The sequence below is a fragment of the Sciurus carolinensis genome, unplaced genomic scaffold (genome assembly GCF_902686445.1).
Source record: "Sciurus carolinensis unplaced genomic scaffold, mSciCar1.2, whole genome shotgun sequence".
NCBI classification, from domain to species: Eukaryota; Metazoa; Chordata; class Mammalia; order Rodentia; family Sciuridae; genus Sciurus; species Sciurus carolinensis.
Window position 1 is genome coordinate 143,091 of NW_025920249.1, and position 19,923 is coordinate 163,013.

The following is a 19,923-nucleotide window of genomic DNA, read 5'->3' on the forward strand; positions in this document are numbered from 1 at the left end:
AACAATTGATGTGAGGCCTCGCCTCGCTCCCACTCCCCAGCGATCCTATAGGCGAGGTCCAAGTGACTGCCCCTCCCCATTGCTCCGTTTTCTTGTCCATTACGCGTTATCCCTCCGCCTCTCCTTCTTTCTTTTCTTTTCTTTCTTTTTTTCCCCTTCTCCTTTTCCCCCCTCTCTCCCCCTTTCTCCAGCTCCGTGTCATTTCCTCCTTGCGCTCGGGCAGCGAGCGAGCGTCTCCAGCCGGGAGAGTAGGCGGAGCAGGGCGGTGCGGGGTGGCGTAGCGCTGGAGGGCGATGGTGGCGGAGCTGCTGGGGGCGGAGGCAACGTAGCCCCCGCGGAAAAGGAGCCCGGCGGCGCCTGAGCCGAGCCCAGGATGGAGAACCGGCCTGGGTCCTTCCAGTACGTCCCTGTGCAGCTGCAAGGGGGGGCGCCCTGGGGCTTCACCCTTAAGGGGGGTCTGGAACACTGCGAGCCGCTCACAGTGTCTAAGGTAAGAACTGGCGGCTCTGCCCTAGCGGCGCCCAACTTTGAATGGGCAAGTGGATGCGCAGACTGCTGCGGGATGGGGCCCTCAGATCTGCTGTGAAACTTGGCCCAGATTGGGGCTGAAAGCCCATCGGAGGGGCATGAGAAGCACGGAGGAGTCCTGCCAGCAGCCCAGGCGCAGGCATCCCCTAAGGGTGGCTGGAGCATGGGACAAGAGCACTGCTGACCCGAGGCTAGAGGCTTGCGCACAGACACACTCCGGAGGGCGCTGGAGCAGCCTTTGCTCCCCCACGTCGGGGAGGCTACTCCCCCTGTTTGGACTGGAGGAAGTGGAGGCTGTTGGGGGTTTCTCCTTGGAGGCCCTAACGCCCCCGCGGGACAGCTAGGGGCTGCAAGCACAGGCAGCGCAGCTTGGCAGCCCTCTTGGTTCTCTTGCTGGCTGTCCCACAAGGGCAGGTTGCAGGGCTAGGCGTCCGGTGTGGCAACTGAGATGAGGCATGGGTGGCTTTCGTCAGCTTCACTTCCCACAGTCAGACGCGCGCATATCCATTCAGCTCTCGGGGCGTTGCTGCTGCCGGTTCGGCTCGGCCTTTCCCTCCCTCCTGACTCCTGTCCCACCGCCGGCGAGATTTCCTGCACGTTGAGAAGTGTGGAGGAAACTTTTGCGCCATGGAGCGCAGCTGTGCTGGAGCTGCCGCCGCCGCCGCCGCCGCCGCCGCCGCCAGGGTTTGTTTGTTTTAGGAGGCTGTGATCTGCTGGAAGCCAAGTTGCAGCAGAGGACAGGGGAGAGTAGCTCTCCTGAGTGCTTGAGGAACCCCAAAGCAAGCCGCCCCAAGTAGGAGTGAGGGTAGGGGGTGGGAGCAGCTGGAGCTGTTACTGGGAAGAGTAACTTGTAGGACGACTCACCTTGAGGCACAAGATTGTCAAGTGAAGGAACTTCATGAACTTGATCCCATTTTTGTTGTTGTTTTGGTTTCTCTTAAATACTCAAATCTCTTAAATATTCAAATAGCTCTCTCTGTCTTCCAAACCACTCACATTGCAATTGAGATTGTAGATGTAGGTGGGTGGCTTCTCAGCGGGGGTTCAGTGTCGCTATAGTTTATTTTTTCATATTGCTTTCAGCAAGGATTTGGTGAATATGACCCCCCTACACACAGACACACTCACAGACCATATCCATTGTTGTAGCCTTCCATTCGAGTTGCTGGTTAACTTGTGATGTGGGGGTCCTTCTGGCCTTGGGGCAACCATGGAGTTTGCTCTAGGGAGTACGAGTCAGCTTGAGTAGTCTGAGGTGTGCTGAGACAACATTTTGGAGACTGGCAAGGACCCCTGGGATCTTTAGCTTCTCAAAACTAGCCCAGATCTTCATCCCCATTCCTTCATACTTGTCATGTATTTCTAAGCAGCTTGAAATGCCTTTGTCACCAGCCATGGCTCTCTTTCATTCTCTCTCCATCCTTTTTTGGAGGAATACAGTTTTTTAAAATTATGTATATATATATATATATATGTATATATATACACACACACACACACACACACACACACATATATATATGTATATATACATATGTATAAACAAAACAGTCTCAAACAATCCACTTTGGAGAGGGGATTCCTAGCCTTCAGGAATTCCTTCTAATCAAACTTGTTTCCCCTCCCTTTCTATCAAGGTCACAATGGAATATGCAGCCCTCCCTGATCTAGCAGTTCCTCCCTTGCTTTTCCTCCTCCCTCTACCCACAGAATTTCCACAGACAACCTGCCTTGGAGAGGTCATTTTTCCATTTTGCCCAGGGCTGACCCAACCTGAGGAGCAGCCTAAGAGTGTGCTTGCTGCTGTGGTCCAGGATTATATTGTGAGCATTCAGGAGCATGGCAGGGGGTGTTATGAAGTATGGAGCAGCCAGCAATTTGTGGTCTGACTGGGGGATTATTTGAGGATAGATGAGGGTTTCCTCAGCCAAGCTCTTGAGGAAGTGCCTCATATGTTTAGAGGCAGGGTGCTTTTTAATGATTCCTTTTCTGCTGAATGTACAGTTGACCGCTATTATATGAAGACTCATTATTACACAAATTTGGATATTCAGGTAAAGTCAGTTCTTCCATTCTTCCCAAATAACCTGACCCTTTCAAGTAAAAGCTTTTAGTGTAAGTAAAAGCTGGCTATAACTGGCCCTAGCATTATATAAAAGGGTGAAGTATTTTTTCAGTGCAGTGTTTGCCTGTACTTTTTTTTTCTTGGCAAGACACTCTGTGGCATATTTCATAAATCCCCTTTCCATTTTTCTACCTTAATTTTGTTTCCATTTTTGCTCCAGAACAATATAGCTTTCTCCCTAAAAACTGCTTTCTTAGTCTGCACATACTGGCGGGAATGGACTGGGAGGGAGTAGAAATAGAAATGGATTGGCAGATTGAAAACTTGAGTTCTAATCCTTCCTCTGTCATTCTATAGTTCTGAAATCCTGAGTATATCATCTATCTTCCCTGAGTCTAAGCATCCCCAGGTCTAAAGTGAAGTTCAAATGAGTGGCCTTAAATAATACTTTGATAGTCGAATAGCCAATCTTTTATTATGCTATCTCTGGTCCTCTTTTCCCTGGAAGTACTTCCGGGAGTGGGGAGGATGACTTTTGTTCCATTTGCATACAGTGTTACTATTTACAATGTGATTCTACATCCCTTATTTCCTTAGTCTCTTAGAGCCACAGTGTAGGCAGTCAGGGATTGAGGTTGCCTAGGTCTATCATACAGCAAATCAATGGTAGGCTCCAAGTCCATTTGTTTTCTACCCCTCAGAGAGTCTCTTGATTCTTCTGGTAGTACTGTAGTGTGTGAGGGAACTTCAGGGATATATCCAATCTGTTCACCCTCCCAGTCCAGTGAAGTTTTCCATGTCTTCCTGTGGTTCAACAATAGGTAAGGACTGAGTTGTGTGTATACCCTAATGGAGTCTGGGTTCAGGGGAGAGGTGAGGACTATCGGTGAATCCAGATCACTTGGGTGAGGCAGAGACAGAAGATGTAAGAACCACAGTAGAAAATGACAGAAAATCTTGTTTGGTGTATTGGAAAAACCAAAAGTTATGTGGGTCTGGCATAATGTGTCATACTTGAGATAGAGACATCTGGGGAGTAGGGGAATTTGAGGAAAGGTGATTAGTTGGAGAAGGCATGGGGTGTGTCTACTCATATTTGTCATGGGAGAACCTTTGGACCAGGAAATGATCAGGTTGGTGTAATCATCAGATCCTACCAGCTCCTATGATTTCCCTGAATGTGGGGTATTCTGCTTGATTTATGGAGAGTTGTAGTCTTTGAAAATCAAGAGGCAAAGAAAGAAATGTTAAAACTATACTATTGATTATCCTAGGTATTAAGGGATGGTTTATGATTTTTCTATATATTGTGTTTCTAGTGAGACAGTGCTAACCAGTAAGAGAAACATGACTCACAAGAGAATTGGACCCGTGACATTGGCATTATTAATTCCTTTGGTTAGTATTGTATACTATCTCATTAACCCAGGGGGCTTGTTTGGATGAAATGGGGATTCTCTTCTAATCACATGTTTTGTTATCTAGGGGTCCTCCTCTACAGGGTAGACAGTCATCCATGAAGTGGACTCCCTGTGTTGGAAAAAAAATACTCTTTGGGTGATGGGTGAACTTTGCAAGGTTCTGAAACCAGACCTCAGAGACTCAGGTGTTATCCTCCTGTGATGTGTGTTGGTGGGAAAGAGAAAGAGAAAAAGGAGAGACAGACAGACTAGCTGAATTGTAGTATAGGGTCCCTTTATTCATTTCAAGTTCTTAGAAATGTGTCTTGAACTTGACTGAGGGTAGTGAAAAGAAAGTGTGGAGACCAGTGTAGGGATGCAGGGAAAGGATAAGGAGGAAAATTGGGGAAGAGAACAGGATAGGACCGAAGACTGACTCACCTCCACATTTGCCATTTTCCTGGCCCATATTTGGTGGACGTCTCCATCTGGCACAATGAAGCAAATGGGAGCTAATTACTGCCCTGGAGCAAAATTGGGTTGGGTAGGGGAGTAGCCAGGAGGAAAAAAAAGTTTACCTTCCTCCACCTAATATGCACTGATGTCACTGTAGTTGCTGTATCATTTTACACACTCTACATCCAAGTCTCTGTTTGCAGAGTGATGGTAGGTATACCTACCCCCTCTTTATTATCACAGATGATGTGAAACTTTATTGGGCAAATGCTAATACTAGTTGCTGCCCTTAGCCCAGGACAATTGGCAGGGCATGATCTTTAAGCTGCTTTTAAGACCCGTACCCTTCCCCAGACTGACCTTATTTCTAGAAGTTCACAAAGAGACTTCCACAAGAAGACCTGAACTATCAGATTGAGATTGTTTTGTGGCCAGTAGTACATTTGGCTGCAATTTTGGGTTCTTGTTGAATGTGGAGATAGTATTATATGAGCAATGATAGTGTCTTTGAGACCTTCTTAACTGTGTTACAGGCCAGGTACAGCCCTAGACCAGGGATTGACCCTCACAAAGGGAACTCCATGGGGTATACTTCTCAGGAGTTTAATCCAGCCTGGTTACTTAGATGAATCCCCTCATCGTCTTTGCCTCTAGAATCAGAAAAGATGTCTACTGCTTCAGTTGCTCAGCTGTTACCTTCTAGAAAGTAGAGAGCATCTAGAGGCAGGGGATATAAATCCATTCAGAGAGATACACAGAATGAGGGAGGGAGGTATAGCAGAACAGTGGGTGGTATGTCTGGCTAACACTTTGGGTACATACCACCTTAGGCCCCATTGACCTGTTATGCATAATAACACCTGGCACCCTGTAGAGATCCACATGTTTCTCCCTCAAGTGAAAAAGGGTGAGCTTGGTTTTCCCTCTTCAAAACCTTTGACAAAGAAAATAATTCAACTCCAGCTGGAAGATGGAGTCCATCTTAAAAAAATTAAAATGTCCCTTAAAAAATTGTCCCTTAAAAAATTAAAATGATTTCTCTTCTTGCTCTTTCCCATCTCCTCCCCAGGAAATTTTAAAGAGAAAAGGGATACTCAAACTTGAGATTGTTAGTTATGGAGTGATGGAGGGAACATCATGGTTTTTAGAGTTAAGCTTCTTCAGAACCACAAGGGGAAAGATGCTGACCCATATCTGAAAAGTTAATAAAGAACCACAGAAATTACTTGAAAGGGCTGTTCTTACTGTCTGCCCTTCACCCCCAAATGCCAAAGAGCAGAAATAACTCACACTAATGCTATTCTTGGTGGGGAATATCAGAGTGGGCAGAGTTTTTTGGAAGTTACCTAGTTTAAGATCATTTTAGGAACCTCTGGTTGTAGTGGCCATGAGTCTGTTCTACACTGGTCATAGGGGAACTTTTTCCATTCTAAGCAAGTCCATTTGATTGTTGAAAAGTCTTGACTTTGGGTAACATATCGTTAGATTGAACTGAAGTCATTTTCTCCCTGCCTATCATCCATGGGTCCAAGCTTTACCTTTTGGAACCACACAGAACAAAGATACTTTCTCTGTTTTAGGACAGTCTTTGGGAGAACTAAAAACAAAGATGTCCTGTCACCTCAGTTTTCTAGACTAAAGAGCTCCAGTTATTCAACTTTTTCTTAGGGGATCTGAGATTCAGCCTTCCCTCCTAATTCCTTCTTCTCTGGATTCACTCGAGTTTGCCCATACTCCTCTTAAGTTATGGACTCTGCAGCAGAATAGAATGGAATAACTAAGGAGAGTGACTAAAGTTACTTTATTTTTTGTTGGGAATCAAACACAGGGCCTAGCATGCACTCCACCATAGAACTACACCACCACTCCTGAACCATTCTTGTGAAAAAATACAACTGAAGATCATTTTGGCTGTTTCTGGGGTTCCTATATCAGACAAAACCTTTTGATGAAAGTACATGTACTACTGCCAAGGCATACTTATCTGAGACCCCTATATAGGTTTTGAGGACCACCACCTAATAGTTTTGTGATGGTGACATGTTAGGTTTTTTCCTGCCTTTAGCCCAGGCCAACCTTGAGAAAGGCATTCTAGGGTGGATGGGAGAGAAGACATAAGCCTTGACTTCAGTGAGCATATATGTTTATACAAAGAGATTATTAAGTTACAGAGGAGGAATTTATATAATAGAAGAAGGAAGTGGCATTTAATGAATAGTGTCAAAGTCAGAATTCCAGATTTTTTTCCTTTTTTTCTTTACCTCTCTGAACTTAATTTTCCCCTTCTGGGAAAAAATAGTTGTCTCCAAGATTGAAAATGCTAACCATATGTGACATATAAGCAGTCTCCAAAGTACAGAGTCCCTATGCAGAATTTTGGAGACAGCTGTCTCTGTCCCCATGCCCTGTCAGGTATCTGTTTCTGTGCACATTTTACTGTTAGCACTAATTACAAAGGCTCCTGCAATCCTGAGGTTCTGGGGTCTTCCATCTGGATCTGGAATGCCCACAAGAGTCACTGCTGCTGAAGGTCTTGCATCTACATCCTTGTCTGTTCATGTCCCCACATTTGCCAATTGTCACCTGAGATGGGAAAATACCTTTCTTTACTACTAAAGCCCTGATCAGGGAGTGGATTGGAGTAGGACTTAATCCTCACTATTTTTGAAGGATGAGGAGTGTAGGGGAGAGAGAGTTGAAGTCTAGGAAACAAGTTCCCACTGACACATGACAGTGTACAACTGTTAGTTTCAGAACAATTCTGGAGAGTCCTATTTAATCCATAGGTTACAACTGATGAAATTGCACAACCTAACCATCATTTGTAATATTCTGTCTACAAGAAATGATATTCAAACTCTGAGCTTTTTTACCAAAAGGTATTCTGTGAAAAAAATCAATCCATAAGTTAGGGACCACACATTCTCTAGATAGTTATATTACACAGATCTGGGTGAGCATGGGATTTCTGCTACCATCTGTGCCCATGGTACTCATATCTTTGATGCTGGAACCAGATGTGTATGCATTGTTACATTTCCCAAGAAACCGAACTCCAGATTTACCTGAGAATTATCTTGCAATCAGTAAGTAACCTTTTTATATGGGTTATGTTGGTACTGAGATCACTTGCACTTGGCTTCTATAGAGTCAAATATTTTCTTTCTTGACTATTATCTTTCTTGACTTTCTTGACTATTTTATTTCTTGACTATTATCTGTTTTCTACTCCCTTTAGATAGATTTCAACTAAGTCATTGATGAATAAGTTGAGGTACTATTTTTTTTCCTGGCTAAATGTTATATTCCAAGGACTAACAGGGAGGAGAAGTTTGTCTCCTTACAATCCTTAGCCCCATCCAGTGTAAACAGGCCAAGTGGAAAGATTGTCATGTGCATTAATGTTGCAATGGGTGATCCGTTCTTCTTCGCATCACACTGGCATGTTTATTTGGGCACAAGGCCATCTTGGCTGGGCACTGAAGTTACAAGGATCAAGATGACTGGATCTCTCAAAATGAGTTAACCCCACCCCTTTGACTTCACCTCCATGCCCTCCTCTTTCAGTGACAGCCATGTCCCAGAAGGAGCACTGCCTTGTGGCAAAAGAGACACATTTTCCATGCATCTAGGCTGTTCTTTCATGTCCCGTCTTTGGTTCCCAGCCCCCACCCACTCGCACCAGTTGCTTGAGGCCTACATTTTGGACTGTCTCATTCAAGTGCCATTGACTCTTTGTTCATTCATTGACTGCTTTGCCCTCTGTCCAAAACCCAACTTTTTTTTTCTTATTTTGTCACAGTGTGCCCTTCTAGTCTGCTGTACCAGCTATGTCCCTCTTGGCATGGCCGTGTTTCTGATAAGTAGGGGCAGGAGAAAGCTCAAAAAGTTGAAGATGATGGGTTTGCAAACACTTAGAAAATTATAGCAGAATCAGAGGGAAGTTTTCTCACACTGCATCTCTTTCTATCCTGTTTCAGTGCAGGAGAGGACCTTTGTCATCTCACATTCCTTGTGGTCTCATCAATTTGAACGATGATCTCAGCATGTCCCTGTGTTTCTATGTACCCTCCTGTTTCTTCTCAGACCCACCATGGGGCAAATTTCTGCTTTATTAAAGGCTTGCTAGGGGCTTCAAGGCCCTTGCTGGGCTGTGGAAGTGCAGAGGTGACTGACAGTAAGTCGGCAATTCTCACAGTGCATTTCTTTTCTCCACACTACTGCTTCCTATCTTTCCACAAGTGGCTGTTTCCTGGTATGTTCTCAGGCACGGCATGGTCTGTTAACTTTCACTCAAGTCTTTTAATGTTACATCTATGAGGAATGCGGGAGGTGGGACTCATTTGACAGGATCAAGGGTTAAGCCCAGTGACGAACAGACCCTTTGTGAGATCTCCTGTCCCCCACCCAAATGTCACTCATCAGATTCCTAGCGGTATGGTCTTCTCTCTTCCTGAGCCTCTGGCAGGGATGTTTTGAATGGTTCTCCTATACTGCCTTTCATGGTATATCAGAAACTGATTTTTCTTTTGAGGGAGGGGGTTGGAGGTGAGATGAGGTAGAGCTAGAAGTAAAGCTGGTTTGACTAGTTATTCTGGAAAGGGGTTAAAAGCTCATAGCTGCAGCCCCATCTTTGCTTCTGAGAGGATGACAAGCTAAAGCCTTGCCTTTGTTGAGTTGTCTTTCTGTTTTCCATTACTCTTTGTTTGTGTTTGGTTTAGGTAAAAGCCCCCCTGAAATGTACAGGTAGGCAGCTTTTAATGGCATCTTATCTCTGAGGGAGAGAGTGAATGATGACATCTTGGAGCCTCAGGGGTTGAGGAAGTATTGGGTCTGACTCTCTCATGTTCTTTGGAGGAATTGACTGAGACTTTGGTGCTCTGTTGATTTCAGTTGGCAATCAAGAAGAATAAGGACAGTAGACTGAAAAGTGGATCATGGGAGGATCTAGAAACTTCTAAATCCTCACTGAGTGTAGGCTGTCTAGTTTGGGTTGGATCTCAGTGACCTCTTGAACCCAAAGAATGGTCAGGGCCTAGATATGGTGGGATCAGAGTGTTAGTAGACTTGCCCTGTGGCACATTTGGCTGCTTCTAGATGTTTTACATAGACTGTCATTCAATTTTTACAATAAAATTTTTAGGTAACTATTGATGTTCCAGTTGTGCAGATGAAGGGATGGAGGTTCAGGAGTGACAGACTCTAAGTCACTCAGTAAGTGGGAGAGCTGGCATTCAAATTTATTTACTTTTTTTTTTCATAGTGTTGATATAGAACCCAGGCCAGGAGCTTGCACATATCAGGCAAGTGTTCTAACACTGAGCTACACCTCTGGCATTCAAATCTACTTCTGTCTGATTCCAAATCACAGGTTCTTTTTATGATACCATGTTTACACAGATTAAAGAAAGAGAAAACTGGGAGAGAGGAGCGGGCAAATGAAATTTAATGAAGAAACTGCTAATATTACCAATAATCACCCCTCCATATTTTTGGTTTTATTTCTCAAATCAGAGTAAGAGAACTGGGCTAGGATTCAGAGGACCCAAAATGTGTGTTTTTTTCCCTGCAGTGCTGGGGATGGAACCCAGGTCTCCCTCACATATGAGCGAGAGCTCTACCACCGAACCACATACCCAGTCCTCAGAAGACCTGAAGTTTCCTTTTAATTCTGCCACTCAAGATTTTCATGACCTTGGGCAAGTCATTTCCCTGTTTGTGTCTGTTTCCCTATTTGCAAAATAAAAATATTAAAACTCATACCATTGTCCAACAAGGAGAGAGATTCATTTGATCCTTATTGCATATAAATGCTAGAGATGTGACTTTAAAAAGTGTTCCACAGGTGTACCTTATTGAACATAAATTCTCCTAAGAGAATTTTGAACTAAAAAAAATGAGTGAAGTTGCTGAATCTTTGTGAGTTGTGTAAAATAGCAGGACACATTTAGTGTGATGTCTGCAGCTGCCAGAAGGAGGAAGACCAGACATGATTTCTGGCTAATTTCCAAACAGCCAGCACTTTTAAAGACTATGCTAAACCTTGTTTGGCTATCCTAAGAGCTCTCAATTAAGCCTCCAATCAATCAATCAATCAATCAGCCAATCAGTCAACCAACCAGTCAACACAGATTTGTTGAGCACTTTGTAAAGTGCCTAACCCTAAACTAGAGAATTCAAGAGATGACCACCATAGAAGACACGGTCCCTCTATTCTCAAAGAGATGACAGGTTTGTTGAAGAGTGGTATTTATTGCAAGCCCAGGGAACAAAAGCTTTAAGTGCTGAAGCCATGGGATAGGATCTAAGAGCAACCTTTATTCAGTGGGAAGAGATTTCATTGTGGGTTGATGTGGTTAGGAGCTTTGTGGGAAAATGAAGAACTGGAGCTGGGCCTGGAGGGTTACATGGGATTTAGGCAGGCTGGGGAGGAAAGGGTGTTCATTGCAGTAATAGTAAGCACTACATATCCTAAAGACACAGACAGGAGTCTGAAGCAAGTTTGTTCACCCCATGTTGAATTGATAGCATGAGGACATAGTTTGTGGTGTTTTTTCATTTATTCACATATTAATGTATTCAATATTTTTATTGCATGCCTGTTGTAGGAGAGGAACTATTCTAACCAGAACAGAGCTCCATAGAGGTTGCTTTTATTTGTTATTTCTAACAAAAAATTTTATATTGCATATGCTGGGCCAGACACTAGTTTTCTAAATTAGTATATATTAACTCATTTATTAACCTTCTTTTATAGATGAGGAGATTGAGATATAGTGATATTAGGTAACTTACCCAATGTCATCTTGCTTGTGCAGCTGGATAGAAAAGTGAGTCAATGGAGATCATTGTAGAATGATTGGATGCGGAGTTGAGTGAATTTGAAGGTGAATGGAGAACCCAGAAAACTGGCTTGTAGAATGGATGCAGGTTGGAAATACATAGCCATTTTTTGTTGTTTGGATAATTAACATATTAAAAATAAAATACCTGTCAGGGTACCATTCACATAATTGCTTGAGTGAGGAAAGATCTGAATTGAATAATGGATAGGAAGGGACCATGTGAAGGAATCAGTCATCCTGAGAATGTGCTGACTTGCTGTACCTTAGTGAGTTTCCAGAGGTTAGTGATAACATGTACCATTGAAATGAAGAAGTAGGAATTAGAGATGAAGCCAATATTTTCAATCTAGAAGGCTCTGAGTGGTGACAGGAATTGGGAGGGGGAACCAGTTTTAGTTCAATTTTGGATCTTCTGAGACTGAGGTGTCTGTAGAACAATCAAGCTAAATAGTCCCATAGGCAATTGGAGGCCTGGAGTAGAGGGTTTGTTTGTATTTGTTTACTTAAGGACACTGATCTGTTAAAACAACAAGTCATTATTTTTAGGAACATAATGGTCAGCACACACAATTTACTAATCTATTGATTGTTCTGGAAATTAGTTAATTGCCAGACAATCTCATGCCCCAAAGACATGGGAAACAGGCCTGCTTTGTTATTTAATGTGCCTTCCTGACCACAGCTTTGTCTCCTCATCTCCTCCAATCTGCTGGATGCCTAGTCATCTGAGGTGTTACTAGCTGGAGTTCTTTTCATATAACTTAGAACTAGCAAAGTAATGGGAAAGTGGAAAAATCAAACAAAAAAAGTAGAAGAAACTGTCAAAATGCCAAACTTCAGACTGAAATGTTAAAATGGTTTGAGGCTGTTGAAAAAACATCAGTTGACTTGCCAAGATGTTTAAGGATTGTTTTCTCTATGTGAAAAACAAAATGTGGTGGCTTGGTGAGGCAAACCTCAAACCACTGGAGTTTTAAGTCTGGGTTGCATTTTCATTGTTAGAAGTTTTATAATCTCCACACAGTGTAGTAGTATTAATCTGTGAATATCATTGTTAATGTTGCTAAAATAGTATTGGTTCTGAAATTTGACCTTTTCAAAAGCATTGTTAAGCTTGCAAGTGTGATTTCATAGCCTTAGGTGGTATCCTCACCACACTAAAATAGGGAGGAAATGGGATTTACTTTATGAATTCATTTGCTGCAAATCTGACTGGAAAATATCGCTTTAGAATTGAGGATTTTGCAAATTTGGAATGATTATCTGACCCAAACTCTATCACTACTATGCTTTATACTTAAAAGAAATTGCCTGGAAAGGGTTTGCTTTGTGTGCAAATAGGCCTGTCAATTTTAGGAGCAGTTCATCCCTCCTTTCTAGATCTGTTACTACTGCTGTGTAGCATCACCTGTTTTCATGGGGCAGGGGGGCAGCAGGGACTGAAATTCAGAGTGTTGTAAAGGTGTTTGTGCTAGGGAGCTTGGTCTAAGTTTACTCCCTATAACCTTGTAGACCAAACAACACTTCTTACTATAAGGCTAATGGACACACAGGTTCCTTTACCTACTGATCTCTCTGACCTGGTGAAGTAGCTTGTAATTTATATTTGAAATTGATTTGAATATCTAGCTGCTGGAGGATTTTTGTGAAGAAGATCACCTGAGGTCTCTGGTTTTTATAAGAATCAGCTTGCTAACTTTTCTCTGCTGGGTGAGCCTGGGTGGGAGGGTGATAACTGTCTCACTCTGAACGTAAAGGGTTCAATGTGTAATTTTGAGTTTTCCTGGTGCCTTTGGCTGCAAAAATGTGCAATGTTCTGAAACCTGCCCAGGCCCTGCACATACTGTATCTGCTTAAGGAAGGTTTTGGCTTAAGGCCCTTCTCAGCTGCATTAGGGTTCGGGTTACATCTCTCTCCCCTTCCAGCCACTAATAAAAGCCAAAAGAATTAAGGATCAGGGAGAGTTAATTCCCACTGCTAAGACCCAGGTGGGGCCCTTCCATCTCCCAATCCCAAGGTTGGAGCCCTAATTTAAGGCTGAGCTCTAGTCTAAGCCTGTAAAGTGACAGTGATCTGGAACAGGCCCCAGAAAAGCCCTTGACAATCAGGTTTTGCCCTATGCTGGCAGTTGTTCTCTCTCTCTTTTCTCCCTCCTGCTCTGTTGGGATCTTAGAGACCATTGACCCCAGGGACCAAGCCAACTGATGCTATTGCAGTGATGGAGATGACCCATCATACTTCCTTCCAGCTAAACTGGGAGATGCACATGAAGCGTCTCTTTTTTTTTTTTTTTTTTTTTTTTTATTCCCTGACCCAACGGCAGCACAAAGTTGGGAGTCTTATTCAGAATAAAAAATGTCATTGATATCTCTTCCAACTGAAAAGATATGCATAGTAATGAGCTCTGAGATGGTGAGCTCAGATGGGAAAGGGCAGCTTTGAAGAAGGATCTTGCAAGAGCTGGGATAGGCAGGAAGAAGCCTCCTTCTGGAACAAGTACACTACTGTAGTCGCCTCCTCAATGGTTTCCCTTCCTTTGATCATCCCCTCCCCCTCTAAAATTATTTAATGGTTCCCTGCTGCCTGGAGGATGGAGCCCAAAGTACTTTAGCCTGGTGTTAAAGACCATTCTCCATCTGGCTCTAGTCTTACTTTCTAGCTCCCCTTCCAGGCCCCAGGTTTTCTCTCTGCTCCCCCAAATCACCTGGGAAAGTCTACCCTCTGATTTTCCCATCCCTTGAGTGAGTGGCTGGGCTGCACGCTATATTCTTGGAAGGCCTTCACCTTTCTTCTTGGTGCTCCCCCTTTAGCCTCGCCTCCAAGCCCTAGCTGTAAGCCTCCAGCTGACTCCTCCTGGTGGAAGTGATGACTCCTTCTTTGGAATGCCAGAATTCTTATTTTCCAATAGCCATCTGTGGATCCATTGGCTGCCTTGTGTTTGACTCGCTTGACAATGGCTGCATCCTTTACGTCTTCACCATCCTTGGCATCTGTATGCTGGCATGGAGGAGGCTCTCCAGAATGGGTCACTGGGTAAGAGAATATGTAGAAAGAGTGAAGCAAAAAATTTGTACCTAGGGCTGGAGTTGTGGCTCAGTGATAGAGCACTTGCCTAGCATGTGTGAGGGTTCAATCCTCAGCACAACATAAAAACAAATAAATACAGGTCTAAAAACATGTTTAAAAAATTTGTACCTAGTAATGGGTAATCTTTGCCATTTTCTAATCCTGACCCCAAATTAGAAAGAGGATGTATCTTGAAGATCCGAACTTACTAGTTAAGTTTCCTAGTCTCTGTGTGTCTTCTAGTAAATGGGGTGAGCCATGAATGGCATCCACATGTGAGCTAAAGATAAAGGAAACAGAAAAAATAATGACTGGGGTAGAAGTTGAAAGGGACCCCAGCTGCAACCCTGGATGAGAAAGGTGATGGCAGTAGTGGAGGATGGGGGTGGTTACCTGCTTGTACCCTGACGCCTGGCTGCTACAGCTTGTGGGCCTGAGCTGTGTTCTCCAGGCTTGCATGTGGGAGAGGCCTTCTGGCAGATGATTACAGCATTCCCCATGCTGTTGGAAAGCGTTGCTGTGAGACTCTTAAAACAACAGCCACCCCACTTGTTGCTATGTGTTCAGGGTGGGTGTAGCGTAAGTCTTGTGCCTGATTCAAGTGTTTCACTGCTTCAGCTGAAAGCTGGTAGCTTTAAGTGAACATTGTGTGTGTGTGTGTGTGTGTGTGTGTGTGTGTGTGTGTGTGTTTTCACTTTTTTTTTTTTTTTTGCTTAAGCAAGCCCTAACGTGTTCTGTCTGACTGGCCTTGGGTGTGACTCACTGTCTGGTATTTATACCTAATGCCTTAAGTGTCCTCATTATTTGACCATGACATTCCTTTACTCACTGTTTTACTCAAGGATGAGAGGGCCAAGAAGGGCCAAAAGGGACTAATTCTGTTCTTGTTCTTAATGGGGTCTTAATCTCATTGGTGGCTGACTGTCTCTGTGCTAGTCAATTAGATTGTTAGGATACTAAAAGGAACAGGTTGAGATTTACAGTGTTGAGATACACATTGGGAGGACTGTGACAGATTAGAAGACATACTGTGGGGGTTTGTCTTAGTTTCCTCCTGCTCAGTCTACTGTTGGAATGAAATTTTGTAACAGGCTTGGAAAAGGACCCTAGAAAGTGCCTGTTTGTTTTAGGATCACATTAGTCTAAAAGGAATACAAAGCATGTGAGACAATCTTAAAGAAGAGTTGGTTCTGTCTTTGCAGGCATTGAAGGGAGATTCAGAGAATGTTAACTTGCTTCCATGAAAGTCCTTCCAAAACTGAAAACTTTGTCTTAGAAGCATGCTCCCAAGAGTGTGTGAATGGTAAACCCCATCAGGGGCACTCTTGTTATCAAAGGGACAGAGACTCAGATAGGAAGGACATGGCTGCTAGCATGGTCATTTGGAGGCCAGGCAGCCAGTAAATCATTTGAGAAGGAATTAAAGGTTCAAAGGGCAGGAGGGAATTCTTTGGGTGACCTCATAGGTGCTTGAAAAATCAAAGGAATAGCTGATGTGCTTTCATGTTTTGAAGGCTTGGTTCTAAGGGGCAAGGGAATGGAAACGCACGATAGGAAATTGGCATTGCTGTTTTTGTGTGTTTAGAAGCCTTAACTCCAGGCTGAGGATGATCAAAGTTACCATTAATTAAATGCTTATTATTTTCTGGGAACTTTATGTGCACAATCTCTAATCTTCTCATCATTACTGTAAATGAAATTACATATTCCTATTTTTACAGATGCAAAAAGTAAAGGCAAAGTGATGTACTCAAAGTAACACAGCCAGTAAATGGTAGAGCTGTGATCTGAACCCAGCTCTACTCAACCCTAAATCCTATACTTTCCTCATTATATCTTGGAATTATGTTTCAAAGATACCTTTTTATGCCTAATATATTTTTCTAATCCCACTACTAACTATTGCGGGGACCACGTATTTTGTGTCATGGCATTAGACAAAGGTTGGTCTCACAGACCAATCATTTCAGAGTTTTCCTGGAAACTTGTTAAAGACAAAGATTAGACTCTTAGGAAAAATAATATTATATTATTGTACAACAATATATTGCATGAATGGCACTTAGTAGTGTCCCTATTCTACGATACAGACATGGAACCTAATAGAGTTAAGTATCTTGACAAAAATTCATTTGACAACATAACTGGCAGAACTGGTATTTAAAATTCAGGTTCTCTGATTTTTAGAGAGTTTGGCCTTCCCAATGCCCCTGTTGCTTCTCAAACTGCAAAGGGAGTAAGCAATAAAAAAAATGCTGGGCTTGACTCTCTTGGCCCCTACAGACCTGTCCTCCTTACTTTCCCTTTCTTGGTCAAGAAATTTTAAGTCAAGGGTGGTTCCCTGTCTTCCCTCCCCTACCACTTTTCCCCTCTCCTTTCTTCTTCCTAGCACAATTTGTTTAAATTGTTATTTGGGGGATAGGTGACAAATATTCATGGAACAAAATTAAAAATATATAAATAGATGCATCTTTCTTTGTTCCTGGCCCTAAACCACCTACGTTTCCTTCCCAGAGGCAGCAACTATTACCAATTCCTTGGACTTTTCAAAGGCCAGGTGTGATGGTGCACACCTGTAATCCCAGCCACTGAGGAGGCTGAGGTAGTAGAATGACAAGTTCAAGGCCAGCCTGTGTAACTTAGTCTCTAAATAAAAAGGGTTGGGGATGTAGCTCAGTGGTCAAGTGCCTCTGAGTTCAATCCCTCGTACAGTACAGTACCCTGCCAAAAGCAAAACAAAACAACAACAAACAAAGATGCTGACCTATGCATTGCACATAGGCATGTCATTTATACTCATGCACATACATATGTGCTCAGACTCTGTTTACTCATGGCTAGTGACTTCTGCTGAGGTCTTCCTGAAGGTCAGATTTCCTGGCCTTTTCCCTGTCTTTCTCCTTGTTTTCTCTGCACAATTGTGTTATTATTTGCTGAACAGGTATTCACGTGGCTCAAACAACACATAGTATGAACAGACAGACAGCAGGTATTTGCACATCATTGTCTCCCATCTGCTTAGTTGCACTCTTGCTGTTTGGATTTTTTTAAAAGTACCATTCCAGAGTTTCTAAATATATACAAGCAATCATTAATGGACGTTTCTTTTTTTTTTTTTTTTTTTGTACCAGGGATTGAACGCAGGGGTGCTTAACCACTGAGCCACATATTCAACCCATTTTTAGATTTTATTTAGAGACAGGGTCTTGCTGAGTTGCTTAGGGCCTTGCTAAGCTGCTAAGGCTAGTTTTGAACTTTCACACCTCACCTTTTTTCCATTTATGTATCTTTCCCTTTCAGGATACAGAGGGGATACTTCCTTTTATTTATTTATTTTTTTGGTACTGGGGATTTAATCCAGGGGTGCTTAACCACTGAACCACATCCCCAACCCAACCCTTTTTATATTTTATTTAGAGACAGGGTCTCATTAAGTTATTTAGGACCTCACTAAGTTGCTGAGGCTGACTTTGAACTCTCAATCCTCCTACCTCAGCCTCCCACACCGCTGGGATTACAGGTATGTGGTACCGAGCCTGGCCCTAATTCTATTTTTTTAAACAGCTGTATTATATTTAATTATTTAACCGTTCCTTGCTATTGCTCATCATTGGCATTGCTGCCAATGTACCATTCTGACTTGTTCTTCAGTATCTGCTGCCAGTAAGGCTTTGTGACCCTGAACTGTCTTGTTTCTCCACCCTCTCTCACTGTTTATCCATTTCCCTTTGTGAATCAACTGCCTCTTCTCTCCCCATTCTGTGAATATTTCTCAAGGCTCAGAGTTCAGCTCTCTGCTTGCTGTCTTCTCTGTTTCTCTTTGTGTGTGTGTGTGAGTGTGTGTGTGTGTGTGTAATCAACTCATGTACACACACATATATCAAAGTTATCATTAATCAAATGCTTACACTATTACATATACACACTCTTCTTAACCATCTGTGATGGACAATGTCTTCCTGAATAATTTTTTTTTAACCTCAAACTCCAATATGTCTAAAACGGAACTTGTTATCTTCCCCTTGCAAAATAGGCTCTATCCTTGGCTTCCCCACCTCCCACTCAGCTAGATCAAAATCTTGGAGTCACTGCTTACTCATCCCTATATCCGGTCAATCACCACGTCCTGTCAGTCTTTCTTCCTTCAGAATAGCTCTAGTATCCACCCCCTTCCTTCCAATTTCTGCTACTCCCACTCTCTCCCAAGCCCTTATTACTTTATGTCTGGATTTCTGGATTCCTGGCTGGCTTCCCTGCTTCTAGACTCACCCCTTTTTAATTTATCCTATAAGTCACTTCCTTTATTTGAAAATTTGAGTTTCCCTGTCTGTACAATGAGAAATCTGAACTGACTGGTTGATCTCTGAAGTTCTTCCACCTCTGGCATTCTAGATTAGAAATCTTTCCAAAGAGCATATCCCCTAATCTCGCTATTGCTGCTCTCTGTACTGCCCTCTCTCACTTGAATGGTTTCTATGACTCCATGCTCCTGCTAGGGCCTTGCACAAATCTTTCCTCCATATCATTCCTAGAATCTTTATCTTAACTGAAAATGAAAAGGATTCTTAGAAGCAGGGTATCCACACTGACCTACACTGACTCATCTCCTGAGCACCTTTGTAATACTGAGAACTTGGTTGACCAGGGTATGTTTGAACCTTTCCATTGATGGGAAACTCTTTCACAACCAACCCTTTGTATTGTCAGGCAGTGAGTTTTTATATATTTTTTCCCACAAACTGACACCAATTGTTCTGCCTTCATGATACCTACTATTTTAAACTCCTTTATCTTGATTTAAGTTCAAATCCCTTAAGTCTGGTATCCCATGTTCTTCATAGTATGGCTCCTATCTTTTTCCCAGTCATTTGGGTTCCTCCTTTGCACTTTGTTCCAATAAAATAGCTAACATGAATTGAATATTTATCAAATGCCAGACACTGTTCTATGTGATTATACATATATTATTTAATCAACACAGCAACCATATAAGTTTTTATTATTCTTCCCCATTTGACCGAGGAAGAAAAATGAAGCATGTGGAAGTTCAAATGATTCACCTAGACTCTTACAGTTAGTAAATGGCAGAGCTAAGATTTTAACCTAGAAAGTCCATCTCCAGAGCCCATGCTCATCACCATGGTCAGGCACTATCAACAGCTATCTCCCGAACATGCCCAGTGCTCTTTTCACTGTGATCTTTCAAAACAAATTTCTAGTCCTTTCTACCTGACTAAAGTCTATGTATTTTTGAGGCCTATGACAAATAACACTCCCTTTTTGTTATGTTTTACCCCATTTTCTATCCCTCTATTCTTCCTTCAATCCTTCCCTCCATAACATCCTTACAGCTTTTTCTACCTCTCTTCTGATGCTCACCATGTTCCCTTTTTGACCTCTTTTCTTACTTATTTAAGCTGGCCTAGACATCAAGTCCAGATCCTTGTGCATTCCAAACACGTGCTGTACCACTGAGCCACACCCCAGGCCCACACCATGTTCTTCCCAGTGACTTTTGTACACTTGTTTCATATTCTACATGAGATATGCCAGCTCCTTGAGG

The 19,923-nt window shown here is 42.8% G+C and overlaps 1 protein-coding gene across 1 annotated transcript in view; it reads left to right on the forward strand.

Moving 5' to 3' along the window:
* Positions 1-288: 288 nt before the first annotated feature.
* The window catches only part of Shroom4 (shroom family member 4), a 212,137-nt gene continuing 192,502 nt past the window's right edge, over positions 289-19,923 (forward strand). The window contains 1 exon segment of the mRNA XM_047538070.1: positions 289-490. Coding sequence (XP_047394026.1) covers positions 374-490 — 117 coding nt within the window. The 5' untranslated portion in view covers positions 289-373.